This window comes from Xyrauchen texanus, chromosome 10 (assembly GCF_025860055.1).
Source record: "Xyrauchen texanus isolate HMW12.3.18 chromosome 10, RBS_HiC_50CHRs, whole genome shotgun sequence".
NCBI classification, from domain to species: domain Eukaryota; kingdom Metazoa; phylum Chordata; class Actinopteri; order Cypriniformes; family Catostomidae; genus Xyrauchen; species Xyrauchen texanus.
The window spans coordinates 47,387,476-47,404,151 of NC_068285.1; the positions used below are offsets into that span (position 1 = coordinate 47,387,476).

The window sequence follows — 16,676 nt, forward strand, 5'->3', positions numbered from 1 at the left end:
AGGACATACACTCACCTAAAGGATTATTAGGAACATTTGTTCAATTTCTCATTAATGCAATTATCTAATCAACCAATCACATGGCAGTTGCTTCAGTGCATTCAATGGATTGTCAAGACAATCTCCTGAACTCCAAACTGAATGTCAGAATGGGAAAGAAAGGTGATTTAAGCAATTTTGAGCGTGGCATGGTTGTTGGTGCCAGACGGGCCAGTCTGAGTATTTCACAATCTGCTCAGTTACTGGGGTTTTCACGCACAACCATTTCTAGGGTTTACAAAGAATGGTGTGAAAAGGGAAAAACATCCAGTATGCGGCAGTCCTGTGGGCGAAAATGCCTTGTTGATGCTAGAGGTCAGAGGAGAATGGGCCGACTGATTCAAGCTGATAGAAGAGCAACATTGCCTGAAATAACCACTCATTACAACCGAGGTATGCAGCAAAGCATTTGTGAAGCCACAACACGCACAACCTTGAGGCGGATGGGCTACAACAGCAGAAGACCCCACCGGGTACCACTCATCTCCACTCCAAATAGGAAAAAGAGGCTACAATTTGCAAGAGCTCACCAAAATTGGACAGTTGAAGACTGGAAAAATGTTGCCTGGTCTGATGAGTCTCGATTTCTGTTGAGACATTCAGATGGTAGAGTCAGAATTTGGCATAAACAGAATGAGAACATGGATCCATCATGCCTTTTTACCGCTGTGCAGGCTGGTGGTGGTGGTGTAATGGTGTGGGGGATGTTTTATTGGCACACTTTAGGCCCCTTTAAATGCCACAGCCTACCTGAGCATTGTTTCTGACCATGTCCATCCCTTTATGGCCACCATTTTTTTACATTTTTACATTTTTATGCATTTGGCAAAGCGACTTACAGTGCAGGGACAATCCCCTCGGAACAACCTGGAGTTAAGTGCCTTGCTCAAGGGCACAATGGTGGTGGCCGTGGGGTTCGAACCAACGACCTCCTGATTAACAGCCCTGTGCTTTAGCCACTACGCCACCACCATGTACCCATCCTCTGATGGCTACTTCCAGCAGGATAATGCACCATGTCACAAAGCTCGAATCATTTCAAATTGGTTTCTTGAACATGACAATGAGTTCACTGTACTAAAATGGCCCCCACAGTCACCAGATCTCAACCCAATAGAGCATCTTTGGGATGTGGTGGAACGGGAGCTTCGTGCCCTGGATGTGCATCCCACAAATCTCCATCAACTGCAAGATGCTATCCTATCAATATGGGCCAACATTTCTAAAGAATGCTTTCAGCACCTTGTTGAATCAATGCCACGTAGAATGAAGGCAGTTCTGAAGGCGAAAGGGGGTCAGACACAGTATTAGTATGGTGTTCCTAATAATCTTTTAGGTGAGTGTAATTCTTGCAAACAGTTTTCAGACGAATGAAACCAAGAAAAAAAGAATAAACTCTTTACATGCACTTGTTCCATGAGACAGGCTTGTGCTGCACGCCTCTGAACAAACAGCAAATCGCACACAAGCGTTAACGGCTTTTCTTTTGTCTGTTCTTAAAAATCTAATAAAGTGTATTTCTTGAAGCACATGTCTTTGTGACAAACAGCATTTCATGTCATGTGTCTTGAAACAGGTGAGCGACCTGAAACACTTTTTGAAGAGGAACTTGCGAGTTGGATTGAACCTCGTAGCATGTGGCGGGTGCTAGTTTCACACCCTGGCCAATGTTTAATATGTTTTGCGACTTCCCAGATCCATGGTTTTGCCACTTCTCAATATTGTCGATCATCATCATCATCTGTTCGCAATCGGCATCGGGATATTTGTAAGACATTGTCGATATCCGATTAAATTTTCCTATCACCTAGCCCTAGTCTTAAAGTTTTTTTAAAGATTCGTGGACAGGTGGTAAATATATTTAGTGATTAGCTGTTTCCTCAAAGCAGTTTATTCAGCACACTAAAGCATCTCCTCCATATACATCCATTCAAAAAGAATGACTGTGGAGTTACATACATTAGTGTTTTGTGCAAATTCACATAAATATATATTTAATTTTTTTCTATGACATTTTCGTTTCCTCAAAATGAATTAATCTTTGCAAGAAGATACATTGCTTTGCAAAACTGAGTTCACTTGCATGCTAAATACCCTTTTCCGTGCTTAAAATATAATCTTGCATGTGCAGAAAATTTTTGGTGCCCTCAATATACTGTGTATATATACTCTGTTGAAGTCAGAAGTTTACGTACACCTTAGCCAAATAAATTTAAACTCAGTTTTTCACAATTCCTGACATTTAATCATAGAAAACATCCCCTGTCTTAGGTCAGTGAGGATCACTACTTTATTTTAAGACTGTGAAATATCAGAATAATAGTAGAGAGAATTATTTATTTCAGCTTTTATTTATTTCATCACATTCCCAGTGGGTCAGAAGTTTACATACACTTTATTAGTATTTGGTAGCATTGCCTTTAAATTGTTTAACTTGCATCAAATGTTTTGGGTATCCTTCCACAAGCTTCTCGCAATAAGTTGCTCGAATTTTTACCCATTCCTCCAAACAGAACTGGTGTAACCGAGTCAGGTTTGTAGGCCTCCTTGCTCGCACACGCTTTTTCAGTTCTGCCCCCAAATATTGTATCGATTGAGGTCAGGGATTTGTGATGGCCATTCCAGTTCCTTGACTTTGTTGTCCTAATGCCTTTTTGCCACAACTTTGGAGGTATGCTTGGGGTCTTTGTCCCTTTAGACTGAGCTTTATCTTCTTGGCTGATGTCTTGAGATGTTCCTTCGATATATTCTCATAATTTTCCTTCCTCATGATGCCATCTATTTTGTGAAGTGCACCAGTCTCTCCTGCAGCAAAGCACCCCCACAAAATTATGCTGCCACCCCATGCTTCTGGGTTGGGATGGTGTTCTTTGGCTTGCAAGCCTAACCCATTTCCATCCAAATATAATGATGGTTATTATGGTCAAACGGTTACATTTTTGTTTAGACCAGAAGATTTTTGTCCCCCTGTGCACTTGCAAAATGTAGTATGGCGGTTTTGCAGCAGTGGCTTCTTCCTCGCTGAGCAGCCTTTCAGGTTATGTCGATATAGGACTTGTTTTACTGTGGATATAGATACTTGTCTACCTGTTTCCTCCAGAATCTTCACAAGGTCCTTTGCTGTTGTTCTGGAATTGATATGCACTTTTGATTTTCCCATGATGTCAAGCAACGAGTCACTGAGTTTGAAGGTAGGCCTTAAAATACATCCATGTGTACACCTAAAATTCAGTACACCTTCTATCAGAAGCGAATTGTCTAAATGCTTGACATAATTTTCTGGAATTTTCCAAGCTGCTTAAAGGTACAGTTAACTTAGTGTATGTATACGTCTGACCCACTGGAATTGTGGTATAATCAATTAAAAGTGAAACAATTGTTTACAAAGTAGATGTCCTAAACGACTTCCCAAAACTCTAGTTTGCTAATATTAAATCTGTGGAGTGGTTAAAAAATGAGTTTTAATGACTTCAACCTAAGTGAATGTAAACTACTGACTTCAACTAATATATATGTATATTTACAGTATATATAATATTTTTGTTGTAGTCCTAACCTTTGGAAGCATGTTATTCACTATCTCTCTGCAAAAAGTCTTATTTCATTCCACTAGGACTTTTTTTTTTCCCTCTGTCACCTTCCATCACGAAATGCAGATTTGAATTGTAGGTGGCAGTCTAATTTTCAGTTCATGCACCACCCTGATTGTTTCATTGAATATCTTTGCCTCTGAGTGGACAAGAAGCTAAATCTAAAAAGCTGAGATCCTCCCCTTTGCGACGGTATCTATAATATTTTATCATCAATAGTCGAGGAGATATTTTCATATGATTTGTTTTGCATGCTTTACCTGCTGGACCACATATTTTATACTTGACATCTAAGATATAACATTTGATTATTTAAGTTACAAATGGCTAATTTTGTAGAAAACTAAGAGCAGATATACATTTTGTAGCTATTGATGGCTTACAGAAGCAGTGATCGGTGCATAAAATAAGAAATCATATTTCACATTGTGATTCTTTTGAAGATATTTCAAACTGTAGTATTAGGACAACAAAATGAAATCTTTAATTTGATAAATTACTTTAAGCACTATCTGAGATTTTGATATTAATTGTAATATTTCTTGCTCATCAACACTAGGTGGCGCTTATTTGGGATGTGGATGTTTTCACGCCTTTGTTTATGGAACATAAATGCAGAAGTGATGGTGTTCGATGAAAATGTCAGATTCTAATGAATCTAATCTAAATTAAACTTGGAAAGAAAGTTTTGAGATTTAAGAATGTATGACATAAAATAAATAAGAAATATCAGCACAGCCATAAACAAGGAAAATGTAAAATGGCACTCCATACCATACCTAATCATATCAAATTTCACAGAACCTTCCAAGCACACATCTGTCATATTTCACCCTAAAATAAATGATATTTTTTTTCAGCAGCAGTTTCATGTATTTTTTTTTTTGGCTCCTGCTTCCCCATGTATTGCTATCTTCTGGCTATTACATTGCTACTGTCTTGCTCAAGATGAGTACATTTGATGACTGGTCAGCCAGTTTTTCAAATGAGTTTGAAATCTGTCTTGGTGTCTGCTACTAGTTGTAGTGTTCCTCAGAAGTGTGCACACTAAAAGACTGTCGGCGACTGGTATGCACTGCGATCTGAGACTGTTTTAGACAAGTTATCGACTGAAAATATGCAAAGCGAAGAGCTTGAGTCATTTAATGTTCACTTGGCTTTAAAGAAATGGACTGACTATTTGTACTAGGTTTAAATAGCACCAACCACACATTTTTGCACTTAAATAATCTGGTGGGAACACAGAAAACAAAGTCAAACTGTGCCCTCAAGTGTGGCTGCAATGGCGTGGTGTGTAAAGTTGGTGTGGATCTGCTTTTATTTTTTTTCATGTGGAAGAGCCCAGGTTCGATTGCCACTTTAACCCATCCTGTTTCCTATCTCCACTCTTTATATTTCCTTTCATACTACTTATAATAATAAATAAAAATGTGTATAAAGTTTGATTGCCTCGCAGAGATTTGGTCACGGTGGCATTCCGGGAGTTGAGAGAGAGATTTTATCTGGGTCAAATTAACCATGGATTTACTATAGTAATATTGTAGTAACCATGTTTTTGGCAGAAACCATAGTTTTAATGCGGTGAACCATGGTATTACTACAGTAATATGGTGTTAATATTGTAACCATGTTTAATTTTGTGGTTACTGTGATTTTACTACAAAAATACCATGGCGATGTTTTGCCATGAGGATGTCCAGCCTTAACTGTGACAGTGATGCAAGTATGTGCTAATCTTTCAGGATCAGGGAGATGGTTTAGGAAAGAGAAGAATGGACAATGGTGAAGTGAGTCGCTGGAAGCTGACAGATGACCCTCCACCCAGTAAAAAGAAGCCCACATCTCTAGAAGATACAGCACGTCACGATGGACATAAACGTAAGAAGGAGAAGGATCTGCCACAAGAGAGTGTTTCAAAAAAGAAGGTAAGTACTAAAGGGCAGCATGCATTATAAACGCTTCATAGATAACGGCAATGTCATATTATATGAAATAAGTGACTGATGCACCAAGACCTCTCTGGTACAATTCCCACGGGTTAGTCAAACCGCCAGTCATTATCTGCTGTCTACTATCAAGAATCAAATAATGTAGAGTTATACTTTAATACCAATCTCAACTAATACCATTTATGCATATACCTCATATTTTATGACATTACTTTAAGTTTAGTTTCTAAACTGGAAGAATGAAATGGCTCAGAAAAATGAAAAAAAAAAAAAAAAATTTATAATTTATTTAACCATTAATAAACATTGTGAATACTATAGTTGTTTTCAGTGATGTGCAACATGTACATATCTGCTAACATCTAAAACATTTTTAGGGGGGTTTCGTTACCCTTTAATTGCTTGAGGTTTCTGTACTAGTAGTTTCTAGTAGGTATTTTTACTTGACTGCCGTATCCAATTCTATCAGTCAGCGGGTGTGTGGATCACGTGATCTTCACTGTCTGAACTCTCACTGCTGCACAAATGTGTAAAGTTTAACTCTGCTTGACTTTTGTCGCATCTGCAATAGTAGTTGTCACTTATCACCTTCAATCACCAAACCTTAAAGGAATAGTTCACCCAAAAATAAAAAATCTCTCATTACTTACCCTGATGCCTTCCCAGATATGTATAACTGTCTGTCTTCAGCAGAACATAAATTAAGATTTTTTGAAAAATGTTGAAGCTCTGTAGGTCCTTATAATGTAAGTAAGTGGGTGCCTAACCCTATTTGACAGTCCAAAAGGCATATTTAGGCAGCACAAAAGTAATCCACACGACTCTAGTCGATCAATTAATGTCTTCTGAAGCAAATCGATAGTTTGGTGTAAGAAACATGTTGATAATTAAAACATTTACTTTACATCGTAGCTTCCGGACTGCACTGTATTGCTGTTTGAAATGAACTAACTCTCACGTGATGTTCGTTCCGGATGCGCACAAAGCGTGCGCATCCGACTTCCATGATCATGCCATAGTGCTTACATCACATATATCACTGTGTTGACTGCTGGCAGGAAGTGATTTTACATTACATTGTTTTAGTACCACTAGACAAACTTGAAAAGGAAATCATTTTTTATTTTATGCATCAAATTTGATACATTAGGCTTTAAAGGTCATTATCCTCCTGAGGCCCAGCAATTCATGTTTGTGTAGAACATTTATTATTTAAGTTTTTCTTGCCCATACATGCTTCAATGATAAATCTTGGGGTATTATCAGAGGACCCCCTGGGCTTTTCAGAGAATCCAAATTTTTGAGAGTTTGGCAATGACAACTTCCTCTCCTTGGTCTATAATTGAAATGTATCATAGTTATATTATTATATATATTATATATTTCATTACATCAAATACAGTATGAATAAAATAAAAAAAAAATCATAAACATTTTTATCAATGTATTTTATGCACCAAACACTATATTGACATTTAAAAAAGGGAAATTGTAAAACTTTTTTTCCCTGGGTCTCTTATAGTAAGACATCATCATAATATATAATGTAAAATAATGATATCTTTTTAAGGACAACAGAGCATTCTGCATATATAAAATACAAAGAAATAGTATTTCACACTTTAAATATATCATTTAAAAAGTATATGTCAGAATTTTCAAAGCTCCGTGATTTTATTTATAAAAAAGTTTTGTGATTGAATGTAATGGTGATTGAGAGATACCTCAAAAGTCATATTTTCATATTTGATGCATGTAATTTCAACTGACTTTTTCAATAAAATAATATAAAAATGTTTTGCTAAGTTGTTTATATTCAACAGATATTCATTTTAATATATCAGTAACAATATAATCATTACTGTTACTTTTAATTTATTAAAATGAGCTATCATTTATCATTTTTCACACAAGTTTGCTGCCATTTTTGAGTGAAAAAGTGAGCCGTCAAATATTGTGTATCCTATTTGATACACCATGTTATAGGGATACCAATGTTTTAATTATCGGTTTGTTTCTTGCACCGCTGTATCGATTTGCTTCAGAAGACATTAATTGATCGACTGGAGTGCCTTTTGGACTGTCAAACAGTCAGCAGCCTGATTGCACCTGTTTACATGCATTATAAGGACCTAAAGAGCTTCAACATTCTTCAAAAAATCTTTATTTGTGTTAAAAAGACAATAAGAGAATTTTCATTTTTGGGTGAGCTCTTCCTTTAATGAAAATAAAGTACATCTTGGTCACCTTGTTACTGCAAATCTGTCATTGAGGACACTACCTAATTGGAAAGATTTCTTGTAGACAATCACAAAACCTTGGAAACTTGCAATTTGCAGACTAATCCTCAGTTCCTTTTCTGAGTTCTGTAACCTATATGAACATTGTCTGACTTTATTTTAGATCAAAGGTGCCCGTGATAAACATCTGAAAAAGGTATGAATATTGCGTTTATTTAGCTTTTTGCTTAAATTGTTGATTAATAGTTTCCATTTAGTCTCTTATCAGTACTAAGCTTTTTTAACACCTTCTTCAGAAAGCGAAACCCAAGTCCTCTGATTCCTCTGAAGCCAATGGGCCAAACTCGTCATCGGGTGGCAGTCACAGTTCAGGTGGTGGTTCAAGCGTAGCGCAGCCATCATCCATAAACCCCAGCCAGGACCAGCGCTCGCATCACCGTGAAAAACTGGAGCGTTTCAAACGCATGTGTCAGCTTCTGGAGCGAGTACGCGACTCAAGCTCTTCCTCTTCATCCAGTTCTGAAACAGACTCTGAGTCTGACTCAGATTCGCCGTCTCCCGCTGTGGCTTCTGAGCCATCCTCTCCATCTGCCTCATATGGCAACAGCTGCACTCGTGAGCGAGAGCGAAACCGCCGTCTAGCAGAGCTGGGCTTCAGTGCCAGTGATGATTCTGAAGATGAGCGTGTCATTGCAGAACAAGAGCAGGACAACGGGAGTGAGCCGCAAACGCAGCGGCGCAGAGGTGATGCTGGTCCCAAAGTACGCAAAGTGGTTATTGACACTGAAGCTGATGATGAACAAGGGTCGAGTGACCGGGGTCGTAAACCCGTCACACTGGCCCCACCTTCACCACTGTCAACTACACAAGCACCACCCTCCGGACAAGGGCACTTAACGGGACACGAGGGTCTCCCCTCCAAGCGCTCTAATGGACAGGATGCACGTAATGGGCGCACACGGGTGGGTGGGCGAGAAACACAAGAGAAGGAGAATTCAAACAGCAGTACTGTAAGCAATCATCGGCATGGTACCATGAAGTCCGTTCGTGGCAGTAAGATTCGCGGTGGAAGTCGGCAAGGCCAGAATGTTCCATCCAATAAGAGCACGGGTACAGCGACGGTCGGTTCTGGTACTGCTAACGGCAGCACTGCCATGTCTAACCTGGCTAACCCAGTCAGCAGCTCGCTGCCATTGCATCGGTCTCAGCAGTCACGCTTGATACCGGCACACTCGCAAATGGTAAAGCGCAGCCCTGCAGCCATGCCTTCACCACCAAGGCCCGTGCAAATGGAGAGACACTTGGTGCGTCCACCACCATCCTGTCCCGAACCACATTGCCTGCCATTAGACAGCGGTGCTTCACACGTGCTGCCGAGGGAGGTGTGGCTTAGTGTCTTCCAGCATCTTAGTCAACGGCAGCTGTGTGTCTGCATGCGGGTTTGTCGCACATGGAGCCGCTGGTAAGATATCACACAAAATCATTTCTAAAGCATGAAAAGAAGAAATACAAATCATAATTGTGTTATTTACATGTAAATGCAATTATATTATGGTAAACACTTGTTTAATGTGTTCAATAGAGACTAAATGAAATAACATGGTTTAAAAATGGCAGATTATTGGTTACATTTAAAGACTGCTCTTTTATACAAACAAAGCATTTTGTTTTCGCATTTTCTGAAAGGTCCCTTTTTTTTTAAATGTTCATATTGTGATTGTAGTGTATTGTGTATCAGTTGACTGCAATAATTTCCTCTTTGTAATTTTTTTTTCTTTTCTTTCCTCTGTTCCATGTTTTGTGCAAAGGAGACTTAACTTGCAGTATAGTTGTTGTAACTGTAACGGAACATTAATTTGTGAAATGTATTCCTAGTACGTCTAAAAAAAATAATAGGATTTGACATTTCCATACTGTATATAATATGTGTTAAATGTCAGACCTCTCTAAACGTGTATTGTGTTTTCAGGTGCTGTGATAAGAGGTTATGGACTCAAATTGATTTGAGTCGTCAGCGCTCTATAACTCCTCCAATGCTGAGTGGTATAATCCGTCGACAACCCATCTCTCTTAACCTGGGCTACACCAACATCTCCAAGAAACAGCTCATGTGGCTTATTAACCGTTTACAAGGTATATCACTTTCCTGCCTAATTAATAATAGCATTAAAGAAATCGTTTACCTAAAGAAGAAAGTTCTGTTCATTTACTCAACTTCATGTTTCTCCAAACCATGTGACTTTCTATCTTGAAACAAGAGATGAGACTGACTGCTAGAGGTTCACTACCTGATGCAAGCCCGATAGGAACCAACAAACCATCAGGTTTCTTTTGGGTCAGTTTTAGTGTAAATGTACAGTAACTTCAGGTTTGTGTTTGTAATGAAAAATGTTTTTATATTATTATGTAGGGTAACTGGTTTTGTGCACAAGTACAAAATGCTTAAACAGACTAGATATAGAGTCAGAGCTTTGCAAGCTGTGCCCAATGAGCATCACAAAGATTCAATATTCTGAAAACATTCAGGTTGCAAAGAGGACCACAATCCCAGATTGTTCTTCACCCAGCAAAGTTTCGGCACTTGATAAAACAGTAAGCCAATGTTTGTTTCCCTTTTGCTCTGGTGTGCTGAGGGTACCTTGTTAAAAGGCAGAGGGATGGAAAGAGAGAAGAAAGAAAGTCATAAAGGTTTGGAACAACATCAGAATAAATTATTAAAAGAACTTTCATTTTTGGGTACACTAAATGTGAAGCTTTTTAGGGCTGCAACACCATGTGTGTATGCCAGTCACTTTATGAACAGTTTGTTCTTTTGATTGTTGATTTGAGTAAGATCAGCATAACCATTGTCTTCCTTCAGGTCTTCTGGAGTTGAATGTGTCGGGCTGCCCGTGGTCTTCAGTTTCTGCCCTATGTCAGTCTGTGTGCCCGTGTCTTCGTCTGCTTGATCTCAGTCGAGTTGAAGATCTCAAAGACTCTCATCTTAAAGAACTGCTGGCTCCGCCCTCCAATGACACACGCTCAGGTCCCTGCTCTCATTAATTTCCTCTTCATATCAGTGCTTTCCTCCTTTTTATGTCAGAGCGACTTTTGTCTATCTATTAGGGCTGCACGATATGGAGGATAAATACTGTATGATATGCGAGATGTTGAAAAATGCAATATGCAATGTGATAATTCTATGAGGATGTCACTGGAACACAACAACCACTTTTCTGCATTTGCTTGCACACTTTGTGATTGCATTTAGTATTGGTGCACCAATCAGGAAATTTGAGGCTGATAAAGATTTTTTAACGCTTAGATCGACCGATACCGATTTTTTTCTTAAAGTGCCCTTTGCCACACTTTTGTTATATACTGCATATGTTTATGCCCCACACAGTAAAATTACGGTAACACTTTTGAAAAGGTTTCATTTGTTAACATTAACAACATTACTGTAGTTAACATGAACTAATTCACTTCATGTTAGTTACAACATATACGAATGCATTTCTAAAATCAAAAGTTGTATTAGTTAACGTATGTTAATGCACTATGAACTAGCACAAACTAACAATGAACAATTGTATTTTTATTAACTAACATTTTGATTAATAAATGGTGTAAAAATATATTGTTCATTGTTTGTTCATGATACCTAATGCATTAACTAATGTTAAAGAAATTAAATTATTACCAAAATTACATAGATTTTGTGAATTGCTAACATTTATTTGTATTGAAAACAGTTATGAATAGTTCTGTTGTCAATATCAAAAGGTCATTGTGATATACTGGCAACCAGTTAAAACCATGAGAGAATCGCACACGGCAGAGATACATTCAAAAGCACTCATGTTAAAGAGAGTAAAGCTAAAAGGGCTCATGATGGGTCAAACAGTCTCTTATCGCTCCACACAGCATCTGAGTGTCAAGACTCACGTTACATCACATGTGCTCAGATTTCTATTTGGATGTTTATTTGTTGTTGAATTCATTTTTATACCTGTTAGCAGCCTCTTTATCCTCTTCCTGCTCACTGTGCAATGAATCAGAATTACTACCGTACTGACTAGAAAAACAAAACTGCATATTCATGGGAATTCTGAAAGTTTAAATTCGTGAATGCTTCGAATTGCCACCAACTCACCCTCCAGTGACCACTCTGTCATGATTCAATGGCTGGGCAAGCGCCATTCAAATGGAGTGTGGAACAACAATCTTTCTTCAACAGATGTTGCGTTGTGAAGCCCTCGTGCTGTGCTTATGAGTGATAGAGCAATATGAAGCAACATCTCAACACAGAGTGAATCAGACAGCGGCTGCTTTTCTTTCGTCTGTTCTTCAAAGTATAAGTCAAATGTAGAACTGAATACTAGTGGACTGTGCTAAATACAGGTGAAAGCGAACAGGTCGCAAAAAGATGAGCTAAATTTTCTGCCACTTTTCCAAAAGTACCTGCCTTAATGGGTTAATTGCATACCCTGGTTGGGAGTAAAAGAAGCGCATATCACCGGCTTTATCTTAACTTATAACACAGGTCTGATGAATGCTTGATTCTGATTAGCTGACAGACGTTCAAATGTATGTAATTATTGTTTAGGAAACACATGGCAATGAAGTAGTTCCAGGTCTTGACCGCATAACAGTTAGTTATCACTTCCAAATTATTTCAGATATTTCAAAGAGCCGTACAGGCTACCACAGCAAAACATCTAAATCAAAGACGAGTCTATTTGTACCCTGGTGTAAATAGCATCTGCCACATGGCACAGCTATTTGCACCCCAATTGTCTGGTTAAACCACAAGAATATACAACAGACTAGACAATATGTGTCACTGCAGTGGAGTGGGCTGTAAAGACTGTCTACAGTTTTTGATTGTGTATTGTTGTCCAAGCAACCACGGTTTGAATCTGCCTTTAGTCCAACTCTTTTTCCCATCCAAAATATTTTCAGTTTGCAGAAAAATATTGATATAATTTCTGAAGCCATATCGCCAGCCCTAAAACAAATTACATTGCTACTCAATTAAGTGCTTAAAAGTAGCACAAGCCTCCGTTACTAGTTTTAATGTGACGGTTTAAAACTATCAATGAAGGCTTGAGCTGTATCAAAGCAAGATGCTGAATGTGTGGTGGAACAAACTAGTTCCACTCACAAGAGTGTTTTAAGGACGAAGACCAGAGAATGTCTTCAGATAAAACCCTGAAAGTGTTAAGGTTTGTGGACATAACCTCTGGATGTGCATTATTATTTAATAATGTAATGGTCCATTGTCAATTATTCCTTACACATGTACTGTTAGATAAGGTTTGTGTTACCCAGCACTTTAGTTGTGCAGTATTTGGGTGTCGCGAGAGTGATGTCTTACAGGGTTGAGGCAAAAAGACAAAATGCAAATACATTTTAGATTTCAGTTTTGCCAGTGGTAGCAAAAGTCTCATCCACCCTCTGAGGTCTGAGGGTGTTTTGGGCCCTGGAGAAGTTTTGACATGCCTTGACATTTGTGCTTTTTTCAGTTGCTTAAAAACATATTAATGGCTAAAGTCTGATAACACTGTATTCAGCACAAACTGGGCTACAATAATATGTGAGCAACATGTGTGTACATGTTTGTATTATTCAGAAAATAAAGTTTATGCTTTGTTTTAAATGTTAAGTCATTGAAATAAGGCCATATAAAACATACTAAACAATTGTCCACAAGCCTTTTGAGAACTGGATCTTTTTTGGAGCGTTTTAGCTACACAATTATGTGAAAACCATCCTGATCACTCATTCATACAAAACAATATAGTAATTTAACTTTTGTAAGACACTTTTAGTGCGAGGAGATGTGAATGATCATAAATATTGATTGTAATTCACTCCTGAGGAGACAAAAGACCCCTCCCCTGGGCCTATCAATGAGGAATGTGGCAGAGAGAGAATGAATGTGAGGAGACTTGATGATCAAAATTAAGTTTTAAGAAGTAATCTCACTATACAGTTTCTTTACATAAAGACTTAAAAAAGTTTTAGAAGTCTCTTCTGCTCACTAAGGCTGCATTTATTTTATTAAAAAATACAGTAAAAACATTGATATTGTGAACTTTTTTTTTTTACAATTTAAAAGAACAGTTTTCTATTTGAATATATTCTAAAATGCTATTTGTGATCAAAGCTGAATTTTCAGCATCATTACTGCAGTCTTCAGTGTCAAGTGGTTTTTATTGTCGTTTCAACCATATACAGTTAGTACATTACACAGCGAAATGAGACAACGTTCCTCCAGGACCATAGTGCTACATAAAAACAACATAGGAGAAACACAGAACCACATGAGACTACACAACTAAATAAAATACCTATATAAAATAACTAAATACATATATAAAGTGCACGCATGTGCAAAATTACGGGACAGTACAAGAAATTTCTAACAATGAACAGTACAATAGGCACAGTGAGAGACCAGTACACAGTAGTGCAAAAAGATGACAGTTTCTAAAAACGTAAACATAACATACTATGAGATAGTGTTCTATGCACATAGCAGTTATTGAGGTAGCAGACAGTTATAAAGTGACAGTAATTAAAGTGCAACTCAGGACGTGTGTGTGTGTGTGTGTGTGTCAAACCAGTCTCTTGAGTATTGAGGAGTCTGATGGCTTGGGGGAAGAAGCTGTTACACAGTCTGACCGTGAGGGCCCGAATGCTTCGGTACCTCTTGCCAGATGGCAGGAGGATGAAGAGTTTGTGTGAGGGGTGTGTGGGGTCATCCACAATGCTGGTTGCTTTGTGGATACCAGTGTTTTTTGTAAATGTCTTTGATTGAGGGAAGAGAGACCCCGATGATCTGTTCAGTTGTTCTCACTATCCTCTGCAGGGCTTTGCAGTCCGAAACGGTGCATGTCCCAAACCAGGCAGTGATGCATCTGCTCAGGATGCTCTCAATAGTCCCTCTATATAGAATGTAGTGAGGATGGGGGGTGGGAGATATGCTTTCCTCAGCCTTCAAAGAAATGTAGAGACGCTGCTGGGCTTTCTTGGTGATAGTGCTGGTGTTGAGGGACCAGGTAAGGTTCTCCGCCAGGTGAACACCAAGGAATTTGGTGCTCTTGACGATCTACACAGAGGAGCCGTCGATTTTCAGCAAGAGTGTTCACCCTGTGCTCTCCTAAAGTCAACAACCATCTCTTTTGTTTTTTCGACATTCAGGGACAGGTTGTTGGCTCTACACCAGTCCGTTAGCCGCTGGACCTCTTCTCTGTATGCTGACTCGTCGTTCTTGCTGATGAGACCCACCACGGTCGTGTCATCTGCAAACTTGACGATGTGGTTCGAGCTGTGCATTACTGCACAGTCGTGAGTCAGCAGAGTGAACGGCAGTGGACTGGACACCCAGTGCTCAGTGTGGTGGTGGTGGTGGAGATGCTGTTTCCGATCATGACGAGCCTCTCAAAGCACTTCATGATGATTGTGTGAGTGCGACGGGACGGTAGTCGTTGAGGCAGGACACTGAGGACATCTTTGGCATGGGGATGATGGTGCTGGCCTTGAAGCACGTTGGAACGACTGCGCTGCTCAGAGATGTTGAAGATGTCGGTAAGAACATCTGGTAGCTGGTCTGCACATCCTCTGAGCACTCTGCCAGGAATGTTGTCTGGTCCAGCAGCCTTCCGTGGGTTGACTCTGCATAGTTTTCCTCACATCCGCCGTGGTAAGACAGAGCACCTGGTCGTTGGGAGGAGGGGTCGTTCTGCACTTCAAACTGAGCGTAGAAGTCATTCAGCGCATCTGGAAGGGAGGCATCTTTGTCACAGGCAACTGATGTTGTCCTGTAGTTGGTGATGGCCTGGATGCCTTGCCACATGCGCCGCATGTCACCGCTGTCCTGGAAGTGACTGTGGATTCTCTGGGCGTGTCCGCCCTTTTCCTCTCTGATTGCCTGGGACAGTTTGACCCTAGCTGTTCTTAGGGCTGCCTTATCGCCTGCTCTGAAGGCAGAGTCTCGGGTCCTCAGCAGCTTGCGTACCACCGCAGTCATCCACGGCTTCTGGTTGGAGTTTCTGGTTGGAGCGTGTGGTGATGGTCTTGGAGAAAGTGACATCATCAATGCACTTGCTGATGTAGCTGGTCACTGATGCTATGTATTCCTCAAAGTTGGTAGAATTGCCATATGTTGCAGCCTCCCTGAACATGTGCCAGTCAGTACACTCAAAACAGTCCTGAAGAGCAGAGATGGCTCCTGCTGGCCAGGTTTTCACCTGCTGCTGAAGCAGTTTTGTGCCTCTGACTAGCGGTCTGTATGTTGGAATTAACATAACCGAGAAGTGGTCTGAGTAGCCGAGGTGGGGGCGGGGCTCCGCCCGGTACGCGTCTGGGATGTTTGTGTAAACGATCAAGCGCGTTCGCTCCTCGTTGCAAAGTCCACATACTGATGGAATTTAGGGAGCACTGTCTTGAGATTCGCATGGTTGAAATCTCCGGCGACAATAAACAGTCCGTCGGGGTGAGCGTTCTGCAGTTCGCTCATAGACCCATACAGTTCACAGAGCGCTTCCTTAGCGTTATCGCTGGGGAAATGTAAATTCGGTTATTTTTTTATTTTTTATTTAACCTTTATTTAACCAGGAAAGTCCCATTGAGGTTAAAAACCTCTGTTTCAAGGGAGTCCTGGCCAAGAGGCAGCAAAAACACAATCAATTACATGTGTAAAGGTTATACAACACAAATAATTAAAAACATTTACAATTTAAACAGGTAATTTCAGGTTCTCTCAATCTGGACTTAAAAGCATTTAAGGAAATGAGTAGAGATAATTTCAAGTCTTTTTGCAAAAAGTTCCATGCAGAAGGAGCGGAGTAGACAAAAGCCCTTTTCCCCAG

The 16,676-nt window shown here is 39.6% G+C and overlaps 1 protein-coding gene across 1 annotated transcript in view; it reads left to right on the top strand.

Moving 5' to 3' along the window:
- Positions 1-16,676, top strand: part of zgc:158376 (uncharacterized protein LOC100101643 homolog) — a 91,062-nt gene that overhangs the window by 31,868 nt on the left and 42,518 nt on the right. Inside the window, exons 6-10 of the mRNA XM_052135529.1 lie at positions 5,372-5,554; positions 7,982-8,014; positions 8,115-9,280; positions 9,788-9,951; positions 10,679-10,843. Coding sequence (XP_051991489.1) covers positions 5,372-5,554; positions 7,982-8,014; positions 8,115-9,280; positions 9,788-9,951; positions 10,679-10,843 — 1,711 coding nt within the window. The remainder of the gene's footprint in view (positions 1-5,371; positions 5,555-7,981; positions 8,015-8,114; positions 9,281-9,787; positions 9,952-10,678; positions 10,844-16,676) is intronic.